The sequence below is a fragment of the Acanthamoeba castellanii genome (genome assembly GCF_000313135.1).
Source record: "Acanthamoeba castellanii str. Neff unplaced genomic scaffold scf7180000084593, whole genome shotgun sequence".
Taxonomy (NCBI): Eukaryota; Discosea; order Longamoebia; family Acanthamoebidae; genus Acanthamoeba; species Acanthamoeba castellanii.
The window spans coordinates 52,101-77,783 of record NW_004457526.1 but is presented as its reverse complement, the minus strand read 5'-3'; the positions used below and the strand labels follow the sequence as shown (position 1 = coordinate 77,783).

General features: G+C 57.8%; 8 protein-coding genes across 8 annotated transcripts in view; 4 read left to right on the top strand and 4 right to left on the bottom strand.

Moving 5' to 3' along the window:
- Positions 1-895, top strand: part of ACA1_336440 (uncharacterized protein) — a gene marked incomplete at both ends in the record, with an annotated part of 1,544 nt that extends 649 nt beyond the window's left edge. The window contains 5 exons of the mRNA XM_004341174.1: positions 44-80; positions 164-244; positions 385-479; positions 596-635; positions 747-895. Of these exons, the coding sequence (XP_004341222.1) occupies positions 44-80; positions 164-244; positions 385-479; positions 596-635; positions 747-895 (402 nt within the window). The remainder of the gene's footprint in view (positions 1-43; positions 81-163; positions 245-384; positions 480-595; positions 636-746) is intronic.
- Positions 896-2,210: 1,315 nt separating this feature from the next.
- On the top strand, positions 2,211-4,468 carry ACA1_336430 (cysteine protease, putative; the record flags this gene model as incomplete). The annotated part of the gene is made up of 9 exons (XM_004341173.1): positions 2,211-2,253; positions 2,458-2,901; positions 2,989-3,032; positions 3,156-3,283; positions 3,423-3,544; positions 3,625-3,804; positions 3,914-4,046; positions 4,144-4,225; positions 4,340-4,468. 9 exons carry the CDS (start codon positions 2,211-2,213, stop codon positions 4,466-4,468), a joined length of 1,305 nt encoding a protein of 434 aa, XP_004341221.1.
- Positions 4,469-4,765: 297 nt separating this feature from the next.
- ACA1_336420 (BTB/POZ domain containing protein) lies at positions 4,766-6,082 on the top strand (the record flags this gene model as incomplete). Its single annotated transcript, XM_004341172.1, has 1 exon — positions 4,766-6,082. The coding sequence occupies one exon, from the start codon at positions 4,766-4,768 to the stop codon at positions 6,080-6,082; it is 1,317 nt and encodes a 438-aa protein (XP_004341220.1).
- Positions 6,083-6,131: 49 nt separating this feature from the next.
- ACA1_336410 (uncharacterized protein) lies at positions 6,132-8,225 on the bottom strand (the record flags this gene model as incomplete). The annotated part of the gene is made up of 8 exons (XM_004341171.1): positions 6,132-6,406; positions 6,524-6,656; positions 6,778-6,854; positions 6,959-7,084; positions 7,173-7,304; positions 7,431-7,553; positions 7,639-7,770; positions 8,036-8,225. 8 exons carry the CDS (start codon positions 8,223-8,225, stop codon positions 6,132-6,134), a joined length of 1,188 nt encoding a protein of 395 aa, XP_004341219.1.
- A 256-nt stretch (positions 8,226-8,481) lies between these two features.
- On the bottom strand, positions 8,482-9,816 carry ACA1_336400 (BTB/POZ domain containing protein; the record flags this gene model as incomplete). The annotated part of the gene is made up of 1 exon (XM_004341170.1): positions 8,482-9,816. One exon carries the CDS (start codon positions 9,814-9,816, stop codon positions 8,482-8,484), a length of 1,335 nt encoding a protein of 444 aa, XP_004341218.1.
- A 358-nt stretch (positions 9,817-10,174) lies between these two features.
- On the bottom strand, positions 10,175-18,750 carry ACA1_336390 (MON2 family protein; the record flags this gene model as incomplete). The annotated part of the gene is made up of 35 exons (XM_004341169.1): positions 10,175-10,321; positions 10,401-10,544; positions 10,739-10,819; positions 10,955-11,145; positions 11,243-11,621; positions 11,729-11,920; positions 12,006-12,155; positions 12,254-12,370; positions 12,466-12,571; positions 12,660-12,763; positions 12,857-13,007; positions 13,116-13,184; positions 13,290-13,434; positions 13,502-13,631; positions 13,726-13,914; positions 13,990-14,229; positions 14,321-14,437; positions 14,500-14,586; positions 14,641-14,804; positions 14,904-14,999; positions 15,103-15,259; positions 15,375-15,525; positions 15,613-15,788; positions 15,881-16,083; positions 16,162-16,248; positions 16,362-16,426; positions 16,517-16,681; positions 16,816-16,937; positions 17,068-17,187; positions 17,286-17,435; positions 17,550-17,671; positions 17,780-18,044; positions 18,201-18,316; positions 18,435-18,507; positions 18,670-18,750. 35 exons carry the CDS (start codon positions 18,748-18,750, stop codon positions 10,175-10,177), a joined length of 5,052 nt encoding a protein of 1,683 aa, XP_004341217.1.
- Positions 18,751-19,538: 788 nt separating this feature from the next.
- ACA1_336380 (RasGEF domain containing protein) lies at positions 19,539-24,112 on the top strand (the record flags this gene model as incomplete). Its single annotated transcript, XM_004341168.1, has 13 exons — positions 19,539-20,184; positions 20,503-20,661; positions 20,826-20,951; positions 21,052-21,290; positions 21,441-21,536; positions 21,641-21,704; positions 21,773-22,086; positions 22,201-22,293; positions 22,412-22,582; positions 22,674-22,878; positions 22,955-23,216; positions 23,292-23,480; positions 23,584-24,112. 13 exons carry the CDS (start codon positions 19,539-19,541, stop codon positions 24,110-24,112), a joined length of 3,093 nt encoding a protein of 1,030 aa, XP_004341216.1.
- A 789-nt stretch (positions 24,113-24,901) lies between these two features.
- ACA1_336370 (actin-1, putative) lies at positions 24,902-25,636 on the bottom strand (the record flags this gene model as incomplete). Its single annotated transcript, XM_004341167.1, has 1 exon — positions 24,902-25,636. One exon carries the CDS (start codon positions 25,634-25,636, stop codon positions 24,902-24,904), a length of 735 nt encoding a protein of 244 aa, XP_004341215.1.
- Positions 25,637-25,683: the final 47 nt, after the last annotated feature.

Below are 25,683 nucleotides of genomic sequence, written 5' to 3'. Positions count from 1 at the left end.
GGAGGAGATCCTCGATCGGTTTCGCCTTCCGCTCACCGCGGAGGACTATGAAGACGTGCGCGCCACCTGGAAGCGTCTCGGTACCTTCTCCCTCCTGATCACATGTCATCAAGCGGGTCCGCCCTTCTTGACCTTCTCTCCCCCCCCCTTCTGAGCACCTCAGCGCTGGCACGGGCGAAGAAGGACGGCAAGGAGGCCGCACAGTGCTTTGCACAGGACTGCTCGATCGAGGATTGCTCCACAGGTGCTGTGCTAGTGGCGACGCTCATTGATGATAACGATGATGGCGATGACCATGATGATGATGATGTCACTACATGATGAGCCTTTACTGATTACGCTTCTTTTTTTCTCACCTGTTTAACATCTGTGGTGGCGATGCAGGGCACGGGTGGCGGGGTCGTGGCGGCGTGGAGGACTACTACGCGGACCTGTTCAAAGCCTTTCCCGACGCCAACTTCGAGACGCTGGACCTCTTCGTACGAATGCACTCTCTTCTCTTGTGGCTAACCTTCGTTACCATCACCACCACCATCATCGTCATCACCACGTACCACCTAATGCGTTGCTTGTATCGGTGTAGATTGGTCCACAGGGCGTGGTGCAGGAGGTGCTGCTCACCGCCACACACAAAGGTACACATCAAGAAAGCAAAGAAAAACAGGGGGCTGACTACGCAAAGACTTGACTGATGATGATTGCCTTTGGCATCATCAACTTCTTTGTTTGTTGGGGAGGGGGAACAGGTCAATGGCAGAGCTACAGGGCATCGGGGCGCACGTTTCACTGTCGGTTGGTGATCCTCATGCCGTGGGACGCGCAGAGTAGGCTCTTCGCCGGCGAGAAGATCTACCTCGACTCCGACGACGTCTTCCAACAGCAGCACGGCTCCTGACCAGTCAAAGATCTCTTTTTTGGTATTTGGCGCCAATGGCAATGCGTAACTTTTGGCGGGGGATGGTGTGCTTGCGCGCCAGCTGCTTGTAGGCGGCAACCAGTTGGGCGTCGGTGAAGAGGCCGCTCGGCTCCACCACGGAGAGCTCGTTGACGCTCATCATGTTCGTCTTGGTGCGCTCGATCAAACCCGCCACCTTCTTCTTCGCCTCGTCAATAGCGGCACTCTTCTTATTCTTCTTTTTCTTGTCGTCAGCGTTGTCGTTGTCGTAGTAGGGCTCCTCGGCGGCGGCTTCGCTGAGGTGGTGCTTGTAGCGCCGCTGGACAGCGCGGAAGATGATGATCTGGGTGTGAGAGCACCAGTCCATGTCAACCACCTTAGCCACTGCAGCGTTGGACAGGCCCAGCCAGGAGCTGGATGTCAGTGCAGTGGGGGTTGTCCACCATCTGCGCCAGCTGGTCTCCAAGGGCAGTCACCAACAGGTGCTGCAGGTCCCCTGTCCTTGGCTTTTTCATGGTGGAGCTGGAGGGACTGGTGCTGGTTGATGCCCACTTTGCAGTCTCCTCCTCAGGCCTGCTCCTTTTCATCATTCTAGTGGTCTGGATGACATGGCAGTGGGTGAGTGCCATGTTCTTGTAGGCCACCATCAGTTGGGCATTGGTGAAGTGGCTGCTCAGCTCCACTACCCTGCAGAGCTCATTGATGCATCAGCTTCATCTTGATGCCCCTGATCAGACCCACCACCTTCTTCTTTGCCTCTGATGGTGTGGCTCCACATTGCAGATCTCTGCCCAGTGCCAGAACACTGGTGCCAGCAACAACAACACCTCTGACATAGAAACCAACAAAGATGAGGAAGATGAAGATGCCAAAGATGGAGATGAAGACACTGAAGAGGGCAGCAGAGGTTGGCCCTCTCAAAAATTGCCACCAAGGAATCTGGCAATGACAGCTGAACAGGCCACAAGGGTGACTTTGGATGTGTAGATGGGTGCAGCCTCTTGACCTACCTGGAGTTCAACATCAGCACAGAGGGTTGTCCACCATGTCATGTGCTGGTCCCTTCTTTGCCTTTTTTGTGGTACTGGTGGTGGGTGCATGCTTACCCAAGGTTGCCTTGGCCTCATCCTCTGGCCTGCTCCTTTTCATCTTGCCTGCGATCGAGTGAGCTTGATTCCCAATTTCGTGTACTTAAAATAATGAAGAGTGTTTAAGGTGGCGAGCCAGCAGGGACGTGGTTTTTCCTGATTTTTGGAGGAGAGATTTCTTCGGCAGAATTCCTTTGGGCTACAAGTCCAGTACGGAGAGAGGTGAGATGGAGTACATTCACAAATACCACTACCAGCCTGCCGAACTGGGTACCAACTCCCCCTTGCAGGGTTATGCTTTTCCATCTACATGTAATCAGTTGAATCCATTCTACTTTTCCAGCCTTCTTTGTTTATTTGCCCCCCCCCCTCTCCCTTTTTCAAGAGTAACAAAGGCCCACCGCTTCCCACTCCCATCTTGTTGCATGTTTCTTCTACCAATCAATCATCTCATATTTCTATATTATGGCACAGCTGCACGGGGCGAGCTGCCACCGCTCGAAGAGTCGCCCATATGGCTGCTGGGCCATCGCTACGACCCCGAGGTCGGCGGCCTCTCCAGCGCCGGCGTCTGCGACGAGCTTCGCGTCGGCGGCCGCGGCCGCAGCACCACGCACCAGCACCACCACGACTCGCCGCTCACCACGCAGGCCAGCGACCAAGGCGAGGCCCAGGGCCAGGGCGATGAGGAAGAAGGAGACTGCGGGCCGCCCACGGTGTTCACGATGCTGCACGGCTCGGAGCGGCGCTGGGCCTCGTTCCTGACTCACTTCCGGTCGGTCGTGTGGTGCACCTACCGCGCGGCGTTCCCGCGGCTCGGGTCGGACAGCTACACGTCCGACATGGGCTGGGGCTGCATGCTCCGCACCGGCCAGATGGTCCTCGCGCAGACCCTCACCCGCCACCTCCTCGGCACCGGTACTCCCCTTCGCTCTCACCGCGCGTGCGTGCGGTCGTGCGTGTGCGTTCCTTTTTGGCTTACAGACGCCCGCACACGACACACAGAGTGGAGGCGACAGAGCGATCGTTCGTCGCCCCTCTATGCCAAGGTATGCGCTCAAACTCAAAGCCATCGCTTTCGTCTGCCCCTCTACTTCTTTGGCAGGTTGCCTGGTGTTGACTTCACGCGTCGCTTACACGTGTGTCGTGTCGTGTCGTGTCGTGTGATGCAGATGGTGCAGTGGTTTGCGGACGATCCCAAGCAGCCGTTTTCGTTGCACAGAATCGCGCACGCCGGTCTCAAGTACGGCAAAAACGTGGGCGAGTGGTTCGGCCCCTCCACCATGGCCCAAGTCCTCGAGTACGCGCCGCTGTCTGCTTCTTTTTTTCTTTTCTTTTTTCTTTTTCATTTTAATCCTGCACATTCATAATTATTTACTTTTACGTTTACTTTTAAAACATGTTACTTATATGTCTCTTCAAACGTGTATCCACAACAGAGAACTGCTGAAGGAGTTTTCGCCGAGCGGGCTGCGAGCGTACGTGTGCCAGGACGGCTGTCTCTACTTGGACCAACTGCGTCGTACCGCCACAGCCGCGCATTGGCCGCTCGACGAAGACGGTGTGGCACCCTCCCATCTGTATGCACGTGTGCGTGTGCGTGTGCGCGGTGGTGCTGATGCTCGCCATTTGGTCAAGCAGACGATGAGGGCCAGGGAAAGTCGTGGGCGCCGATGTTGATCATGCTGCCGCTCAGGCTGGGCCTCGATCAGCTCAACGAGGACTACGCGCCCGTCCTCAAGGAGACCTTCCGCATTCCACAGAGCGTCGGCATCTCCGGCGGCAAACCCCGAGCCTCCCTCTACTTTGTTGGCAATCAAGGTATCGTGTGCCCACGTGCGGTGTGTGCGGTGTGTGCGGTGTGTGCGGTGTGTGCGGTGTGTGCGGTGTGTGCGCTGTTTTAATCTCGTGTGTCTTGTTGGTGTGGCAGACGACTATGTGTTCTATTTGGATCCGCACACGGTGCAGCCGGCCCCGCGATTTCCCGAAGTAGGGGACGTGCCCGCCTCGGAGGACGTCTACGACACCTTCCACTGCTCCGCGCCGCTCCGGCTGCCCATTCGGTACCATTCGCATTGCACGAGACGACACTCGCGCACTCATGTCGTGTGTCAAACAAAGTTTGGCTTTTGGCTTATGTTCTTTTCTTTGGGTGTGCAGGGATATCGATCCGTCGCTCTGCCTGGCGTTCTACTGTCGCAACAGGGAAGACTTTGACGACTTCTGCGCTCGTGCCATTCAGGTACTGTTCGCACACACGACACGACACGCACCACGACACGACACGACACACAACCGCACGACACACAACCGATGACACTCACGACACGATTGATGCGATTGGTGTAATTCGCAGTTGTCGGAAGGGCCGATGCCGATCTTCACGGTGGCGGAGCGGATGCCGGATTACTTGGTGCGGCCCAAGCCGCCCAAGCACTCGGAGAAACTCTTCTCTGACGACGAGGACGACGTCGTCTTCATCTAACAAGGGAATCACCTGTCCCCCCCCCGCTCACAACCAGCCAGCCAAGGCCCTTTCCTTCCAAGTGTGCCCAACCTCTTTCCATGTACAGTCTCAAGTGGTCCCAACAATAAACGGAAGAGGTGCCGGACAAGCTGCTTGTGTCGTTCACAGTGGACCACTACAAGGGGGAAGAGTAAATAATTGTTTTATTCAGCTGAGATGAAAAGGAGCAGGCCGGGAGACAACTCTGTGAAGGGGGCATCGACCAAGACAAGCAACCAGCAGCCACCAACAAACCTTGGGGACCAGCTGGCACGCATGGTGGACAACCCCCTCTGTGCCGACGTCCAGCTCCTGGTGGGCCAAGAGGCCACGCCTGTCTATGCGTCCAAGGTCATCCTCATGGCCCGCTCGCCTGTCTTCGAGGCCCTCCTCGGCGGCAACTTCCGCGAAGGCCAACCTCCACCCTCGTCTTCCTCTTCTGCTTCATCGTCGCTGGCGCCGGTGTTCTGGCACCGGGCGGAGATTCGCGACGTGGAGCCGCGTACGATGCGCCACCTGCTCCACAGCCTCTACACCGACCAGCTCCACCCCGACTTCTTGTCACCAGCCCCCTACAGCGACGACGGAAACAACGATTCGACCGCGCCGACCCAACAGCAGCAGGACCTGGTGGCGCTCTACATGGCGGCCGATTGCTACCTGGTCGACAAGGTCCGGGCTCTGGTCAGGCGCGAGCTCGGGCGGAGCTTCGACGACGACGACGCCAACGTGCTGCCGGTGTTCGACATGGTCCTGGCTGTGGCGCCCGAGCTGGCCATGCACGTGTGCCAGCCCATCATCGAAACCCACGCCTGGTCGTTACTAGGCAACCAACACGCCTACCTGGAGGCCCTGTGGCTGGGCCTGTCAGACACTGCCGCGGCCCGCGTGGTCCGCATGAACCTCAGGGGAATTGGCGAGATCGAGCTGTTCGGCGCCATCCAGCGGCGCTACGAGCACCACCTCGCTGAGGCCATGGAGCTAGTCGAGGACGACGAAGACGATGATTGTGAAAAAGGCCAAGAAAACGGCGATGACAAGAAGATGATGAAGAAGAGAGAAGCAGCCATCGCAGAGGCCAAGAACAAGGTGGCCGGCTTGATCGAGGGCATCAAGACGAGCCTGATGAGCGTCGACGAGCTCTGCAGCGTGGTGGAGCCCAGCGGCCTCTTCACCGACGCCCAACTGCTGGCGGCCTACAGGCACGCAGCGCTCAACCACCGCTACGTCATCCACGACCTGTGGTGCGGCTACTCGCTCTTCAACGGCCAGGTCGAGGATGGAAATATCAGGTGGCGCCTCGCTGTGTGCAGGACCCCTACGAGCAGGACCCCTACGAGCTGGACGGTCGACTTCCGCATCAGGACGGATAGAGCGGATCCGCACAGTACTGACAGCCTGTCGGCCGAGGGGGTCACGATCACGATCTACTGCGACCGCCGCTGCGTGAAGTCCTTCTGGGCCCCGGCCACAACGGTGGTCACCATGCCTGACAGGCTGAGCGTCCCATTCACCATGCAGCCCCACACTGGGCGGGTGACAATCTTTGTCCACGCGCCCCCCACTGCATTCACCCAGGCTGGGCCGATCTAAGATGTGCCTTGCCCACCCAAAAATGAAGATCAAAATTGACACGCAGTATTTAGATGGGTGAAGTGAAGAGGAAGCGATCGTGGAGGTGTTGCGGGAGCAGGGCCACAGTCTGGGCCACCGCGGGGGGCTGAGGTGCGAGCTCGAGGCGGCTGCGGTGGCCGTAGGCGCAGAGCGCGAGGAGCGAGGGCGCGTCCATGCCCAACGGCCCCAGAAACGAGAGCGCCGTGTCGAGGTAGGCCCGCAGCCGTGCGTCGCCCGTGGTCATGCGAATGGCCAACACATCGCCCAGCAGCTCTTCGCTCTTGAACAGCGGCCTGTGCACAGCTGGTCGTGTCGCATGTCGTGTCGTGTGTCGTGTGTGTCGTGTGTGTCGTGTGTGTCGTGTGTGTCGTGTGGGTTACAAGGGGAACGACCGCCAAAAAGAGAAGACGAGGGGCGTACCAGTCTGTGAGAGGGTGGCGAGAATGAAGCCGCTCATCTGCCGAATGGGCGCGTGGCGGGAGGACATGAGCGAGAAGAACGGCTGAATGAACTTCCACACCATCCCCTGCTCTTTGTCCAGCTCGGCAATTTCCTGCAGATAATTTGATTGATTTTTAAATATTTTCGTAATTAGTATTTAAAATAAATAAAGTTATGATTAAAAAACGGAATAAAAATTGATTATTTATGAAAAAGCAGCTGGCGACACGCACGTGTGGTTGGAGGTCTTCTAGGAAGGAGGAGACGTGGGTCAGCACGCCCATCGCCAGGAGCCGATCTTCGCTCTCGGCTGTTGGGGGCGAGGCGAGACCAAGCCCGCGCGTCAGTGACACCCGCGCGTGTGCGGTGGTGCGTGTGGTGTGTGCGGGTGCAGCGGTGTGGGATGGAACGTACAGTCCAGGGTGAGAAGGGCCATGCACACGACACTCACGTAGCGGAGCATGTTGTCTTGCGTTGACGAGGCGGCCGCGATGACGCTCTGCGTGGCGTCCCGCTCCACCAGATGCCGCCGGCACCTCGCTGTTATGCGTGTATTGTTGTTATCTATAATCCATCATCAAAATCTTTTATTTATTTATTTATTTATTTATTAGAGACTAGGGCGTACGATTGGAGGCAAGACAAAGGAGGCAGCCAATCAGGCAAGTGTGCTCGGACTCAGAAACCTGGTCCAGGTGGCCGGCCAGATCGACGAGCGTATCGCTCAGGCCCATCTTCACCACATGCTCCTGCACGTCCTCTGCACACACACACCCCCACACACAACCCACCGTCACTACTGCGAAGTGGTTCGGCCACCCTTGTCTCACACGCGATACGCACACGACACACGACACACGGCACACGGCACACGGCACACGCGTACCGAATTCGAGGTAGCCCCAGAGACAACCGATCGACGCGGAGACGAGGTCCTGGTCTGCTGACCGCACCAGCGGGAACATGATCTCGAGAGACCCCAGCTCGAGCACAATGCGCGACATCTCGTCTATGTCCGCCACAATCGATTGGGTGACGGTGAAAAAAAGAATGAAAGAATGCAAGAGAAAGAACGAACAAACGAACGAACGAACCGGTGGAGGCGAAGTTCCAGATGCAGCCGACGGCGTAGTAGCAGAGGATGGTGTTGTGCTTGCAGGTGTCGACGATGGAGAGGAGCTTCTCCACAGCCCCCTCCTGCTTGGCGAAGTAGACCTTGTTCGCCTCTGCGTGCGCGCAACACCGACAGTCGCAAGTCGCAGTCAGTCGCCCTTGCCATTGGTCATAAATATAAATGTCACGCGAGCATAGGCCGCGTGCCGCGTGAGCCAGCGTGCCTTTGACAGGGTCGAGCCAAGGGAAGAACAGTTCAAAGCCCAGCCTGGCGGAAAGAGAAAAATAAGAATAATAATGTGAATATAAATAAACGAAAGAAAGAGCGAACTGTTTGGGGTGGGCGTGTGCACGTTCGAAGACCGGCAATGGTGGCACCCAAGTTGTTGTTGTCATCGTCGTCATCGTCGGCGTTGGTCGTTATTTTTTGGGTGGGGGTGAAAGCGTGGAGCACGCGAAGAGCTTCGTCCAGCAGCTCCCGCTCTGCCGCGCTGTCGTCCCGGTTGGCTGCCACCAGACGTTCCCTCGTGACGCTCGTGCGCCCAACAGCAGCTGCTGCCCGCTCCATCTGTTGTGCCTTCTTGTTCTGAGCGGTTGCTGCTTTCTCCCTCTTTTCTTGCAAATCAATATTGTTCAGGAAATTATGATCGTGCCTTCAATGTTGAATTGCACATTCTTACAGACCTGTCAGCAAGAACGATGAAGATCCTTTTGAAATGGTGGCAAGCAATCCTTGTTCAACGCTCGCGATAGATATGTACAGAAGCTCGATTTGCTTACACCTGTCTCTTCGATCTATGCGGAGCGCGGGCTGCGTCCAGCCATTACTCGATAAAGGCGGTGGCGGGCACGTGGACGATGAGGGTCGCCCGCACGAGAGCGGCGGAGTCCACCGGGACGGGAACGCACAGCTCTCCGGGCACTGAGACCGACGTTGCGGCGGGGGCCACATAGTGAAGGAGACAGCGGCGGTTGTGGAAGAACGAGACGGAGACGCCCTCGGCCGACACCGCCTTGGGCCGCGTCTCGTCCTTCTTCCTCAGCGCCGCGACCTTGACGAGTACCCACTCTTCATTCCAACCCCTGCGCACAGCGAGGTGCCACACGATCTTCCCGTGTCGCACACGATCGTCGGAGGAGAACAGCCGCCTGGAGCGAAGCTCGGGGACGATGAAGCGGTGGTTGCGCGCCGCCTGCTTGTAGGCCGCGCCAAGCTGCGCGTCGGTGAAGAGGCCGCTCGGCTCCACAACGTCGATCAGCTCCTCGACGCTCATCAGAATCGTCCTTATGCCCTCGAGCAGGCACGCCACCTTCTCCCTCGCTGCGGCCGCCGCGGCCGATCTCCTGTTGTCGTGGTCGTCGCTGTCAGCGCTGGCATCGTAGGCTTCGGCGCGGTGGTGCTCGTAGCGCCTCACGACGGCGCGGAACAGGTCTACCTCCTCGAACTTCTCGAGGTCGCCCTCGACCAGCTGAGCAGCGGCGGCGGGCGACATGGCCAACCATTGCGCCTCGGTCTCCTTCCTCTTGCCGCCCAGGAACTTGGTGGCGTCTGTCGTGATGCAGCTCTGGGCAAGCGAGGCCAACTGGGGTGCGAACTCGAAAGCTTGGTCGAAGACCGAAAGAGCGTTGCGGTTATTCTTGCCGAGCATCAGGGTCAGCTTGCACTTGACCGACTCCTTGCAACTGTCGAGTAAGTAGCGATCGGCCGCGACGTACAGGGAGACGAGGTCGCTCTCTTGCAGGGTCGGGGAGCGCGAGGAGTCATCCTCCCGAAAGAAGTCGGGGTGGAGCCGGGTCGTGTAGCACCAGTGGAGCAGGTGGCGCATCGTGCGCGGCTCCATGTCGCGGATCTCCACCCGGTGCCAGAAGACAGGCGGTAGTGACGACGAGGTATCCGACGTAGACGTAGAGACTGAGGTAGAAGACGAGGGAGGCAGAGCTTCACGAAAGTTGCCGCACAGGAGGGCTTTGAAGACGGAGGAGCGCATCACAAGGAAGACCTTGGACGCGTAGACGGGCGTGCCGTCATCGCCGACGAGGAACTCGACGTCGGCGGACTCTGGGTTGTCCATGATGCCCGCCAGCTGCTCGTTGAAACTCACTTTGCATAGCTTGGAGTGGTCATGCAGGGCTTGTGAATAGAGCCTTTTGAAGTTCATTCTGCACAGCACACGCAGCACGCATAAGGCTCCTGTGGAAGACAAGAAGCCCACCCCCGCCTCCGACTTGTACTTCTTCTACTTCTTCGACCTCTACTAACGCGTCGGCAGGGATGCAGGAGCAACAAGGGCTCGACGAGGAGTAGTACCTTGCTGGTCAGGGGTTGCGAACGTAGCGATAGAGCTGATGAAGATCGTAAGAGCTGGAGTAGCGACGAAGGTCGGAAGAGCTGGAGTAGCGAAACGATCGAGGCTTGAAGAGACAATGAGCCTGCGCGCTCAAGAGGGAACAAAACAAAACGGAAATTTCACTCTTGTTTTCGCGCCAAAACGCATTCGCGCCAAAACGCCCACCACCTCACTGGAGGCCCACTTGGGCGCCGGCGATGTGGAAGAGCTCTCGCAGGAGCGGCTTCACCTGGTCCTCGCGCGTCGTGATGCAGTCGCACAGCTGCGGATACAGACGCAGCAGGTGCTCTCTCGACCGCCACACCCGACCACTTTCCTGTGTGTCGTGCGTCATCATAAGCACGAGCACGACACATGCACGACACGACACACACGGTGCAACACAGGAGGCGTACCATGGAGGTCTCCTCGGCTTCGGTTTCGGGGAGGGGCAGACCGGGCTGGAGCTGGAGATCGCGCAGCTGCCGCAGGAGCGCTGTCACCTCGGCCAGCTGGTGGCGCGGCAGCGGCCGGCCGGCGGCCAGCCGCCGCTCGTCGTCCTGCACGAACCGGTGCAGCACCGCGCGGGCGCGGGCCATCACCAGCGGGAACGCCAACCGGCCCACGCGCCCGTGGCACGAGTACCCGTCTGTCCGTATTTTTCGGCATATGCCGAGTCAGCGGCGACTTAATGGCGCGAGGAGTTGAGTTTCGGTGGGGGGCGGCACCATCGGGGTTCGCGGCGTGGGCGCACAGGCGGCAGAGATTGGCGTAGCAGCCCTCGGCGAAGGTCTCCCGCTGGTCGGCCGGCTCCGCATGGAACACCGATCCTTCCCTGCGTGTCGTGTCGTGTGCGGTGTGCGTGTGCGATGCGTGAGTCAAACTATGCCAAGAATGCAACACAGGCTTGGGGGGAGGGGTGGATAGTTAACTGGAGGATGCTGATGAGGCGCGCGTGGAGGAAGGGCACCCCGGCGGCGCAGCGGAGCATGTGGAGGGCGAGCATGTCGGCCAAGCCCACGTCGAGGGCCTCGTCCTCGGCCGCCTCGTCGGCCGTCCGGCCGGCTGGCGGCAGCTGTCGGGGGGCCGCGTGGAAGAGGAAGTCCTGCAGGCACGCGTAGAGCTGGGTCCACACCCGCCGCTCCTGCTCCTCGCCCAGATCTGCCCGAGCGCCACTTTAAGTCAGCACCACAAAAAAGCCAGCGAGGGGCGAAAAAGAGTGGAGCGAGGGGGGCGAAGACGACGATGGGGTCGATACCAGGTGTGCGGGCGACGATGGGGAGGGCGTGGGTGACGGCGCGGGTGAAGGCCCGCACGGCCGTTCGCCATAGGGGCGACGCATAGCTCACATATTTGAGCATCATGCCCGCGCCCAACACCGTGATGAGCTCTTCGAAGACCTGGGAGACGACTGCGGGCGGCGCGGTCTCGAGACAGCGCACGGACAGGTCCATGGCCTTCATCGCCAGCGGATGGAAGCGCCGGCCGGGCAGTACCGCCGCCGCCTTCTGAGGCACCGACGACGACGACGGCAACGGTGACGCGGGCGACGGTGCGGGCGCATAGTTGATGGCAGTCGTCACGTAGTCCGTCAGCTGCTTGAACACCACCGGGTAGATCTCTTCGGCGACCGGCAACTGCAATTCATTCCACGTGCGTGCCGTGCGTGCGGTGGCGCGTGTGCGATGAGTGGAATGTGAAAAATGCAGTGGCAGTACGGTGGGGAGTGGGGGGGGGGAATTACCAGCTTCTCGATGACCTTGAGGACCTTCTTCTGGAGGGGCGAGATGCGGCGCTCCTCCTCGCCCGGGTAGAGGGCCAGCGGGCCGACGATGCCCAGCAGCCGCCGGATGTCGCCCGTCGTGCACGCCCCGCGGAACTTTGAGTGGACGTGGCCCACCGTGCGCACCAGCTCCAGCAGCGACTGATGCGGGATCTGACGACCGCACACGCACGACCGCACACACGGTGAGGAAAACAGAGGGGATTTGACCAGAAGCGAACGAGTGGCGAAGAAGTACGTCGGAGAAGGGGAGGTCGCGCGGGTGGTGGCGGGTGAGGTAGTCGCCGATCTGCTGGAGCGTGGTCCACATGTCTTCCCACAGCAGCCGCTCGAACCGGTCGTCAGCCACGTGCGGGTGCATCAACTCGCGCAGCGATTGGATTGCACACTTGATTGTTGCGTGTGCGTGTGTGCGGTGCGGGTGTGTGCCTGACGTCAGCATTTCATAGAAAAAGACGTGTTGACGTTCGACGAGGGGGAGCGCACGGCGGAGACTTCGGCCGAGTGGGAGGTGGCGGCCGAGAGGAACAGTCCCAGGAGGGCGCTCCACGTTTGGGCGAAGTCCGGCAGGGCACTCAACGTCGGGAAGTACGTACGGAACACCTTCCGTGATCAGCACACCACACGCGACACGACACAGCACACAGCACGCAACACGACACACATCAGGTGGTCGGCACGGGCAGGGAGACACGCACACGGGAGAAGGTGTTGCCGGGCATTACCTGTACAATGCCCTGGAGGGCCAAAACTTGTGTCTCGTTCCATTGCTTCTCCTCCGTGTTGCGCGTGTGGTGCACCATCCTGCGTGCGCCGGTGAACACACGAACACCAGTGGCACGACACGCACACGACGACACGCACGACACGCACACGACTGCGCGAAACGTACATGATGACGGACTTGCCGCCCTCCTTGCCCAGCTCGGTGTCGATTCGATTCTTACCGGCCGACGCCGACAAGTTGCGGATCTCATTCATCAATGGGAACAAGATCTGCTCCACAGGTTCACAGTTAATGACACGCACGTGCCGTGTTAGGCGTGTGCGTGTGCGGTATGTGTGTGTGCGGTGGTGCGTGTGCGGTACCTGAGCGATGACGGAAGGCCAGATGTCGTGTTCGAGGAGGGAGCCATGGGTGGAGAGGGTCTTGAAGAGCGTCTGGATCGCGCAGTTCCTCACCTCCGTCCGCGCGTCGACGCACAGCTGCTTCAGCTCGTGGTACGTCGACAACCACAGCCTTCAAACACCATACACGACCGCACACACGCATAACACGGCACGACACACGCGTGTAAGTATTGGCTTAGTTTGGTGGTCAGTCACGCGTTCAAGGCGAAGGTAGTACTTGTTGGACGTGGTGGAGTCCATCAGCCAGGAGCCCAAGATCAGCTCCGCCTCCTTCTCCACCGCCTCTCTATTGTTTTTGGTCGAACGTTAGACGCACGACACACACGACACGCACACGTTGGCAATGCAACACGCACATGCACGGACAGGAAAGCACGCATGGATGGCGTACGCGAGCTGCTTGCGGAGGGCCTTGATTTCGGTGGCGAGGAAGTCGGAGATGTTCCACAGGAGGCCCACGGCGGTGAGGGAGATGTTCATGAAGGCCGTCTGCCGCCCGAACTTGCCAATCGCCACGATCACCTTCTCCACGCATTCTGCTCCCCCACAAGTAAAACATTATTATTATTATTATTATTAAATAATTCAAGAAAAAATATGTACCGATGGGGAGGTTGGTGAGGAAGTCGGAGCAGATGAAGCCGAGACAGCGGAAGGCCACTTGGATGAGCTGCTTGTCGTTGTTGCCCTTGTTGATGATCGCCAGCACCACCGGCCACCCCGTCGACAGCGACTACACACGACACAGAGTGTCAATCAGTTACCTACACGCACGACCGCACGACCGCACGACACGCACCACCGCACACGCACACGCACACACGTACCTGGCCAGATGACTGAAGGATGGCGAAGAGGGCCTGCATGGTCTTGGAGCGGGTGTCGGTGTGCTTCGATTGGGCGAGCGCATCGAGCAGCTCCAGAAACGGGATCTGCATGTCGGGCACCGGCGGCGCCTGCTTGTCGACCGTGCGCCGCCGCAGAGAAGACGGCGACGTCATGCCCGGCGTGCTCGGCTGTATGTGCGTGTGCGTGTGCATGTGCGGTGAGTCGACGCTAATTTGATCAAAGAATTCCAAACACGCGCGCACCTGTGGGGTGGGGGCGGGGGCGGGAGAGCGGATGGGCAGCGAGGGCGCGGGGCTCTGGTCGAGCGGGGTGCCGACGGTGGGCGCCACGGAGGACATGTCGTAGAGGATCTGCGAGATCTGGGCCTTGGACGAGAACGAGGGCACCGAGAAGGAGCGGCGCGGGATCGCGGGCAGCCGGGTGAGCGACGTCTCCATGATCTTGGCCAGCGACTCCACGCCATAGCTCCGCACCGACGGCACCTGTCAACCCATGAAAGAAAGCGAAACGAAACGAAAACGAAATGTTTCAGTTTTTGGTTCGTGTTTGTAAAAATAATAAATAAATAGTTACCTTGTGATTGGACACCAGGATGAGGTGGGCGGAGATGATTGGCCAGGTGGTGTCGATCCGGATAATGTTCTGAAGGGCGGTATCCACCAGCTTGGACAGACCAAACAGGGGCGCCGGCTAGAGCAGATACGACCAGCGTGAGGTAAGCCGGTGCTTGGTGACAGAGAGCTGAGACGTACGTGGTTGACCGGCGTGGCCGCATCGGAGGGCGTCGTCGCTGGTCGCTTCACCTCGTAGGCCAGCAGCGCATTCGACGATAGCGATGCCTTCGCAGAAGAAGAACGAAGAAGGTGTGAGCTCAAGAATTGGTGAAGGGGTACGAGGGTGGCACTTACGAGAGCGGCAATGAAGTGTTCGAGGGACTGGTCGTCGAGGTACTTGCTGCCTTCGAACACTGACTCGAGGCTTGTAGACAAATAACTGATCTCTCTGGGCGATGGCAGCCGCTCGATGCCGCGCGACGAGTCGTCGGACGTCTTGACACCTGCACATTCCACGAAATCAATTAAATAAAATAAATAGAAAGAATGTTGCACATTCCACCACGTCAGCACTCTGGAATGCGAGGCTGGCGCGGTGGTACCAGAGGAGGAGGCGCCCAGGCCGCCGTTGCCCGAGCCGCCGATACCGGGCAGCGCCGTGGCCGATCCCTTCTTCTCCAGCGTGGGGTTGGGCGCATCTGCATGGCCACCATAAGGTGAGTTGTGCGGCGCGCGAGGCACGCGGTGGTGATGCGTGTATGACGTGTGCGACGTGTGTGCGACGTGTGCGTGAAGCTTTACCAGAGGGGGCAAGAAGGGACTTGGCGGATGTCGGGTGCAGAATGGAGTGGAGCGTCTCGAGCGTCTGAAGCACGAGCGGCCACGCGCTGCCCAGGATGCCGCCCATTCCGTGTGCCAAGCTTATCAGCGTACGCAGTGCCAGCACGTTCTTGCCCATCTGTCGACGCATGGTCATCAGTTGATGAACTAAGCACACGCGACACCACACACGCGACACACACGCGGCACGACACGACACGACCAATGACACGACACACAGATGGTTGACGCACCAGTACGCCATCGAAGACTTGGATCTTGGTGGTGACGGTCTTGGTGGGCGTGGGCTCAGTCCCGTCCTTGTCATCGCCGCCAGTCTCGGCCGTGATGGTGACGGAAGACGAGGGAATCGCAAAATGGCACAGTGACGTCAGGAACGCGTCCCTGATGAGTGTGTGTCGTGTCGAGTCGCGTGTCGCGTGTTGTGAGAAAAGACGCTACACACATCAGTCAAAAGAGAAAAAAGCGAACCGTGGAGCGATGAGTTCGTTGGAGCCGCAGATGTGGATGAAGAGCTGGTAGGCGCGCAGGATGCCCTCCACGATGCTCTCGTCGCCGGCCTTGGTCAGCATCAGGGCGAGGGCCGGCAGAATCGACGTCCACGAGCTCTCCGCCATGCGCCTGCTGATCTCCATCCCGCTCATCTTCTATCGTTGCCACAAAAAATGAATATAAAATAGATTAATTGAAAATCAAATGAACATAAATAAATAATAATAGTAGTAAAAATTGGATTTACCTTTGTATCTTTTTGGGCGGCGGTGTTGTCTTCGTCTTCGGATTGTTGATCGGCGCTGCCGGGTCCCTCCTCTTCTTCCTCCTCTTCGTCTTCGTCTTCGTTGATGTGGCTGCGCGGCGTCTGGACGTTGGTTTTGGCTGTCGGTGCGACGACCTCGACCTTTGTCACGCCGCCCTCCTCGAACGGATTGTCGAATTGAAGCACTGCGCGCCACACACAAGCCCGACTGTTAGTGTCGTTCGTGTGCGGCGGGCGTGCGTGCGTGTGCGGCGTGTGCGTACCTCGTCGGATGGGTTCGTATTGGAGGACGGGCGAGGGGAGCACTTTGACCTTTTGGATGGCGAGGCTTGCCACGGCGTCGATGATGGCTGTCAAGCACTCCAGCCCTAATATATTGCATTGGTCAATCCGTCTCTCAACGCGAAATACAACAAATAACAATAGATAATTGAATAATAACAATAATAATGGGACAGGTTACCCAGGTTGAGCGTGTAGCTGAGGCTGATGGTGGCCGGCGGCTCTCGGTGGCTCATCATGTCGATGCTGCATGCATAAAAAGCTCAGACGTCAGTCACGAGTGTAAAAACGGAGAAAATTAGCACGAATGATGACGACGCGCAAGTGAAGGCGGACCATTTGGTGCGCGCTGGTTCAGCGTGCATGACGAGCTTGTTGTTGAGGTCGAATATCTTCTGTACGAATCGGGCGATGGCCTTCACCATGCCCTCGAACACGAGTTGCGAATCCGCGGCCTCGACCGCCTGTAGAGCTTTCGCATCGTAGTTGACATACATCGACCTGCACCACAAATTAATAAATAAATAAATAAGAATAGCAAAAGATATAAACGGATAAAATTAACTTGAAATATCTACATGTATATAAAACAATAAACAATAAGCATACAAATAAAGAAAAGCGGCAAGACGAACCGGAGCAGCTTCTCGTTACTGCAGATGTCTTTAAGGACCTCCAGGGTGAGCGCCTTCGTCCAGATGGGAGTCTCCTGGGACATGATTCGCACCATCCGCTCCAGAAACACTTCACACTCGGACTGGTGTGCGTGCGTGCGTGCGTGCGTGCGTGCGTGCGTGCGTGCGTGCGTGCGTGCGTGCGTGCGTGCGGTGAGGGAGAGCGTCAGTCACAACCATAACCACTACGATACGAAGGAGCTGTGTGCGCACCCGCATGAGGTTGATGAAGTTCCTGATGAAGGTGCCCACCAAACGCAGCAGGCGAACCGAGTACGTGAACAAACCCGCCTTGGCGCCCAGCGCCTTTACCACCAGCGGACAGATGCGATCCTGCAGCCACAAAGTGCTAGGCATTCAGAACACCGCACACACAGCACGACACGACAAGACACGCGACACGACACACACGACACACACGACACGCATACCTTGAGGAGCAGCTGGAACTCGTAGATATGAATGAAGAGGGGTTGGTGGGTGGAGAGAAGGGCCTCGATGAGCTCAAACCCGAAGGTCTTCGAGATGGCCTGCACGGGCAGCCAGATCGGGTTGTCTCCGCCGGTGAGCGAGCACAAATCCTGCACAACGGCCAACGCACACGCCAACAAAGGGGTGGTTAAAAACAATCATTATAAAATAAATAAATGTTCAATATTTGAATAATTTGGTGGTGGTTGTGACGTGGCAGTAACCTGCAGGAGGAAGTGGGCGTCTTTGATGGAGGGCGGCAGGTTCTTGGGCATGCGCTGATTCGAGTCGCCCACGGCTGACTTCTCGCTGGGACTCTGCGCCATCGCATCCAACGTTTCACCGTCTGTTCAAACACACGATACACGCCGCACGACACACACACACAACAACAACAAACGAACGCGTTAGAAGAGCTGTGAATTGGTTTCGTGCTGGAGGAGGGTGGACGCACCGAGTTGCTGGAACTCGAGGAGCGCGCGATCGAAGAGCATGGTGACGATCTGTCGGAGCGTGGCCGAGGCGGTGTTCTTGATGGCCACGCTCTTGTTCTTGTGGAGGCGGAAGCACATGCACAGCGACTGCGACAGTGACTCGCCGTGCATGTTGGTCTGTGTGGTGAGCAGCGACACGACGGCCTGCAGGATCTTCAGCTTCACCGTGTCGTCGCCGGCCTCCACCTGCTGCGCCAGCACCCGCATGATGCGGGGTAGCGACGCCTGCGCGAATACACTGAGTCAGACGAATGCTGCGTCGTGTGTGTGCCGCGTGTGTTGCGTGTGTGTGCCGCGTGTGTTGCGTGTGTTGCGTGTGTTGCGTGTGTCGTGTCGTGTGCGTGTCGTGTGCGTGTGCGTGTCGGCGCGTGCCTCGCTGACGGCATTCTGGGCGATGAGCTTTTGGATGGAACCGACACCGATGGCGATCATCTTGGGGTTGTTGGAGTCGCACGCCAGCAGCAAAGGCTTCAGCACCTCGTCGGCTTTGGCCACGGCTGTAGGGCACATATTAATTTGTTAACACCAACAGCTCAGTGGACAATCAGACAAACGGCAACCAGCAGACACACGGCACTCGGGCACAAAGAAGAAGAGACGGTCAGTGGTCGGCACCTTCAATCTTTTTGGCGAGGTCGTGCTCTTGCTCGTCCACGTTGCGCAGCTTGAGAATGGCACGCTCTGTTGTCTGTCGGGGAAAATAATAAAAGAATTTTTATAAATAATGATTAATAGCACAGCCACAGATGTATTATACATTTTCGATAGTCATAATCAATAAATAAAAATAGAACGATGAAAACCAGTGCGATGACGGAATAAAAGATAAATTCAACGCAAGGCAGGGTACCTCTTTGATCTGGGGGAACTTCTTGCGCGCCTCGAGCGAGAGGGTGCGCAAGTCGTTCTGAAGCATGCTGAGGAAGCTCATCTCCTCTTCAAATCGCTGGAGCGCGAAGGAATCCGATTTAAATCAAAAAAGATAATCTAATTATAATAACTAAACCTTGCTTGCGCAGCGTGAGCGAGTGGGCAGGAGTGCGAGCCGCTGGCTGGTGTGCACGCGCACAGCTGTTTGTCGTGGTGGTGGTGTTTTGGGAGACGATCTAGCGCGCGCCTTTGCTCACGGGGTGCGCTGTGTTGTTCGGAGAGAACTACAGTGCTGATTTTGAGTCGACATTCCGTTGCGTGCCACTCAACTCAAATTCAACTTCAGAGCGTCACCATGGTGGTGGTCTGCACGATCAGACCAGGATGAGGTTTGTTCATCAACCTGCGCAGCCAAAGCAGTTGCTTCTTGCTTCTGTGCGTCGCTCACATCTTAACAAGTATTGTTTGAGATGCCGCGTTGCCCACCTTTTTCCTATTTTACGGTTAATTTAATAGGCATTATTATTCGAATTATTTGGTGCGTGGTTGGTGGTGTGGTCGCCAAGACGGTAGCAGAGGAGATTGGAGTCGTCGTACAGTTCTCCAGCAGTACGTATTGCTGTTGCCATCGCGTCGGACGACGAAGAAGAGGGTGAGAGTCGGCCACCAAGCGTTTTTGGATTGGCTTCATTCTTCCAAGAGCGAGTAGAGCGTGGATTGATGAATCGATTGCAGAATCGATAAGTTACTCCTCTCGCCGCACAACATCCTCACCATCAACTCTGTTTCTCCTTCCTCTACCTCCTTGCATCTCATCCATCATCCATCTAAGAACGAAAAAGAACGAAGATGACCGAAGTAGACGAACACACCATAATCGAGCTCAACGATAAATGCAAAAAGAAAAAATCGGACAAGCTCGGCGTCGAGGTCCTGAAGAGGAATGCTGAAGGCGGTGCGCCACCGAAGAAGAGGGCGATCCGATCCCATTCGACTGCGCCCCATTTCCCGTCATCGTCCGTCGCACCCAAGCCCAGGAGGGAGAAGCCGCACCATTCCGACGACGACGAGGAAGAGGGCGATGACAATAACAACAACATTGGTGAAGATGGAGGAGCAGAGGAGGAGACATCGACGATGGGAACGTCATCTTCATCAGTTAACCTCTCGGTAGATGACGACGATGACAATGACGATGACGAAGAGGATCAGGAAGATGAGAAGGAGGGGCGGTGCTACACGTTCGACGCCGCGTCGAGCAGCTGCGAGCTCTCGTTCGTCGATGAAGAGGAGGATGGAGACGCCGACACGGTGGACGACGACGAAGATGACGACGACGAGTCCGAGTCGTACGACACCACGACCGAGGGCACTGAAACGGCCTACGACGTCGAAGACAACGATGACGAGGGCGACGACAACGACCTACCACAGACTGAGCGCGTCGCCAAGGCCTCCACATTCGAGAGCATCAATGCCGTTACCGGCGTCGTTGGTACTCATCCCCCCCCCCTTCGCAAATCCCATCTTTCATGATTCCATTCATCATCGTTCTCGGTTGGGGGTTGCCATCTTTTCGTGTCGTCGAAACGACGGACGACTCGGTAACGAGCCAACAAGCACACCCGTCTCGTGTTTCTTACTTTAATATTACAATATTTACACTACGCGTAGACAACATATTTACGATATATTTATATGTTATTGTATTCATTTGAGCTCACATCATGCTCGTCGTGCTCCACCTCGATCCTCCAACATCGTGGTTGTGTTGTGTTGTTTCTTCTTCTTCTTCTTCGGAAATGAACGAAAGGACGTCCGCGAGGCCTGACCAAGCTCAAGCTGCCCCTGCGGGACTCGAGCGAGGGCAGCGAGCCCATCTCCTCCCCGCGGAGCTTCTCCAACTCGCCGCGGGGCTACTACTCGCCGCGCCCCATGATGACGCCCATGACCCCACACAAGGCCGCTCTCGGTACATTTCCCACTCCTCCAGCCCGCGCCGTATTCGTTATTTGTTCTTTATTATCTTTACCTTTTTATTTAGAAAAAATGAATAATTAATTACCATTTATCAGCTTTCCGCGGAATATTATTTATTATTTATTATTTTTATCTCACCGCGTGGCGACGGGACAGCCACGGCGACGCGCGAGCGGGTGTGCGACGTGGAGTACGTGGTGGAGGACGGGCAGCGCATGGTGGCCGCCGGCACCCTCCAGGGCCTGGTCGACAAACTCATCAGCATCGACGAAGGCGTCGTTGGTGCGTGCGCCGTCGACTTCGCCTGAACCACTTGACCCACCCTGCCAACGCTGACCGTGTGCGGTGCGTGTGTGTGTGCGGTGTGTGCGTGTGCGGTCAGACTTTGATCTGCACTACTTCACGTCGGTGTTCCTGATCACGCACCCCATGTACGTGTCCACCACGGAGCTGCTGCGGCGGATATTCGACGTCTACGAGGCGCCCGCCACGCCCTTCCCCGGCGGCGCCGACGATCCGCGGGTGCTCCAGCAGCGGGTGCGGACGCGCGTGCTCGAGGTGCTCAAGAAGTGGGTCGAGGAGTTCTTCAGCGACTTCAAGGCCGGCTGCGAGGCGCGCGAAGTGCTCGACACCTGGATCACCCAACAAGCCCAAGGCATGCCCCACCTATTTATTTACTGCTTATTTATTTATTTATTTGTAATTATAGTGTCGATTATTATTATTATCATTATTATTTTTAAATAATTTCTTGATTTCTGTGTTGCAGAGTTGACGGGGAGCGAGGATGGCGAGGAGGCGCTTGACCAGCAGAGCCAGCTCCTGAAGAAGATTCAGGCTCTGCTGTCGTCCAACGACCTCATCCAGGTATAGATCGTGGAGAATACCATTCACACATCACACCTTACAACGCAACACACCGACGTAGCTTCCACTAATGCTGTTCACGCCTTTTGGCCCCGCGTCGATAGAAACACATGGTGCCCATCGCACCCACGCCACCGCCCGCTGCCATGGCCCACCACAACGACCCTGGTAGGCCCCACACAACGACAAGTCGTGCGTGTCGTGCGCTAATAATGTGTGGAATGTGTGCATTCCAGACAAAATGAGCATTCCGCTGCCGCCTCCGCCGCCCGTGGACGACCTGTCGCGGTTCTGCGTGCTCGACTTCCCGCCGGCCAAGATCGCCCAGCAGCTGACCTTCATCGACTTCCAAATGTTCTCGGCCGTGCGCTTCAACGAGTTCTACCACTGCGCCTGGAGCAAGAAGAACTGCGAGCAGAACGCGCCCAACCTGGTGCGCCTCATCGAGCGGTTCAACAAGGTCTCCCAGTGGATCCAGACCTCGATCGTGCGCGTGCGCGACCTCAAGAAGCGCACCGCCGTTCTCGCACGCTTCATTCACATCGCCCAGGTACGTGTCTCCTCGTTGTCTGCGTGCCTGCGTGTGCGGTGGCGTGTGCGTCAGGCGCGTGTGCGCGTGTGCGGCCAGGCGTGTGTCGTTTTCTCATCACGGCGCGTTCTCCAGGAGTTTGAGTGGCTGCACAACTTCCAGGGCATGATGATGGTCAATGCCGCCCTCAACAACTCTGCCATCTCCCGCCTCAAGCACACATGGGCCGTACGTGCCTCCCATTCCTCAATAATTGGAAATACCAGAAATAACAATAACAAATGAATAATAAGAGGAATAAATAAATAATAAATCAATAATTGCTGACCGCTGGTGGTGTCGACAGGCGCTGGGAGATGAGGACCGAGAGAGGTTCGACTCGATCCAGAACTTCTTTTCGCCCTACCACAACTACGCGTCGTATCGCCAGAAGCTCCGCACCAGCGTGCCGCCCATCGTCCCCTTCATGGCCCTCTTCCTCACCGACCTCACCTTCATCGACGAAAACGAAGACAAGGTATCGACGCGTGTGCGTGTATGCGCGTGCGTGTGCGTGTGTGCGTGTGCGGTTTTAATGGCACACACTGAATTATTGGTCTACTTTGAAGGTGGCGCGGAAGAAGGCCGAGGCGGAGGGAGGCGCGACCGAGCACGACGCCAAAGAGGCCCACGACGAGCGCCCCCCCAAGGCCGCGGCCGAAGAAGACGGGGATGCCAAAGCCAACGCTGCCGACGCCGACGCCACCAAGGACTTCGAGGCCACGCCCGAGGAAATCAAAGACCTCGTCAACTTCCAGAAGATGGAGCTTGTCGGTGCGTGCGCGTGCGGTGGCGTGTGTGCGTGTGCGGTGACTGATGTGCGTGTGCGGTCGTGCGTGTGCGGTTGCAGGCAAGGTGCTGCTGAATGTGAGAAAGTTCCAGAAGGCGACCTACAAGAACCTCATCCCGTCGGGGCCGTTCCAGAAGCTATTCGGTGAGATCGCGGAGGTGGCGATGCCGTCGCCTGAGGAGGCGGCGCGCGAGAAGAAGAAGGAGGACCTCTACGCCGACTCGTGCTTCATGTGGAGCCTCGACCACATCTACAAGTACTCCCTCATCATCGAGCCCCGCGACGGCAAGCCGCCCAAGGCCAAGACCGCCAAGCCTAAAAAGTACGCCGCACACGCGCGACCGCACACGCACATGCGCGACCGCACGCGCTGACTTGTTGTGTTGTTGTCGGGCAGGTCGCATCGGTCCAGTGCGACGGCGCCGTCGTCGCTCGAGGGCAGCCCCGTGAAGCCCAAGAAGGAATCGCGGAAGGGCAGCAGCGCGGCTTCGAAGAAGTACGCGACGATGGGTCGGTCGAGCAAGAGGGCGCCCGACGCCACCCTCACCATCCAACAGAACCCTCTCCTCATGCAGCTCCAGTCCAGGTTCGCACGCACCACCGCACATGTCACACAACACGCGCTGACCGCACACGCACATGTCACACGACACGCGCTGACCGCACACGCACGCGCACGGCACGCACAGGAATCTGCAAAAGAGGACGTCGAGGAGCGGTTCGATCGACACGCCGTCGGCGACGAACCCGCCGCCGACCCCGCCCGGGCAGCCGCCCGTGACCATCAACCCGCTCATCGCCGCCGCGGCGGCCGCGGCCAAGAAGGAGAAGGAGCGGAGCTACTCGATGCCGCCCATCATTCTCGAGAAGTCGGCGTCGCTGTCGGCCCTGCGCAAGTACCGCGAGGAGAAGGAGGAGGAGCTCGAGCGCAGCAGAGACGAGAGCACCAGCAACAGCGACAGCAGCAAGAGCAACAGCTTCGACAACACGACGACGCTCGAGGGCGGCGGCGACACCGCACGAGAGGCAGCGCTGTCGCCGTCGTCGCTGTCGACATCGATGATGGCGGTGAGCGAGAGGAGGAAGTCGGACAAGAAGGAGCGAAAGGAAAAGAAGGAAAAGAAGGAGAAAAAGGAGAAGGGCAGCAAGCTGCACAAGAAGGAGAAGAAGCGGGACTCCAGCAAGAGCTCGCCGCTGCTGGCCACCACCGACTACTAAAGGCCCCAAAACCCAAGAAGAGCCCAGCAGCAACAAAGAACGAAGAAGGAACTCAGAGGAGGACGATGATGACGACGGTGGAGGACGTGTGTAATTATTTATATTCAGCACTAGTGCGTTTTGTGGAGCGGTTGTAAGAATACATCATAGTTTGTGTCACGCTCCGTGCTGGCGCGGTCTTTGTGCAAAGACTATAACGCTCGCTTCGAAGGTCACACGAATAGGAGTTTATTAGCAAAGCGACCTTGTCTCCCAAAGCCGCGACAATCGTCTGTCCACGCTCCTCCTCGCCAAGCACGTGGACCAGAGGATCGTTGTCCTTGAAGCTTATCTGCACGCACATGGCCCACGAAACACAATCCACTGCACACTTAAGAAGTTAGTGGCTGTTCTCACATCATCACCTGCCTACAGGCACAACACATTGCAAAGATGGTTACGAAACCCTACTAGTAGTAACGCCGCGCACGGCGACGCGGCCGGAGAGATGAGCGCCAAGCAGTTCTTCGCGAAGTTGGAGTGCCTCATTCCACTCCTCAGTGTTCACAAGCCTGCAGCTCCTCGCGCGGATGTGGGCATCGCCGCCTGCTGTTGTTCGAACTCGAGGAAGATACCGGACAAAGAACGAAGCGAGACAAAAACGAAGTAAAGAATGAAGATGTTGGATGTGTTTGTGCGCAGGAGCGCACGTTTGTTTTTTTTACTACAGTGTTTACAACAAGGTGCTCTCACTTAGAAGCACTTGCGGTGAACAATCGAGGGTTTCTTTCCCGCCCGATGTTTCTCCTTTCAAAAGCACTTGCGGTGGACAATCGAGGGACCAGACTCGTCGTACTCCTCCTTGGAGATCCACATCTGCTGGAAGGTGGAGAGCGAGGCGAGGATGGAGCCGCCGATCCAGACGGAGTACTTGCGCTCGGGCGGGGCGATGATCTTGATCTTCATGGTCGACGGCGCGAGGGCGGTGAGCTCCTTCTGCATGCGGTCGGCAATGCCGGGGAACATGGTGGTACCGCCCGACAGGACGACGTTACCGTAGAGGTCCTTCCTGATGTCGACGTCGCACTTCATGATCGAGTTGTAGGTGGTCTCGTGGATGCCGGCCGACTCCATGCCGAGGAACGAGGGCTGGAACAGGGCCTCGGGCGCGCGGAAGCGCTCGTTACCGATGGTGATGACCTGACCGTCGGGAAGCTCGTACGACTTCTCGAGGGCCGACGACGAGGCGGCGGTGTGCATCTCCTGCTCGAAGTCGAGGGCGACGTAGCACAGCTTCTCCTTGATGTCACGCACGATCTCGCGCTCGGCGGTGGTGGTGAACGAGTAGCCGCGCTCGGTGAGGATCTTCATGAGGTAGTCAGTGAGATCGCGACCGGCGAGATCGAGACGCAGGATGGCGTGGGGCAGGGCATAGCCCTCGTAGATGGGCACGGTGTGGGTGACGCCGTCGCCCGAGTCAAGCACGATGCCGGTGGTACGGCCCGAGGCGTAGAGGGAGAGCACGGCCTGGATGGCGACGTACATGGCGGGGGTGTTGAACGTCTCGAACCTGATAGGAGAGAGGAGGAGGT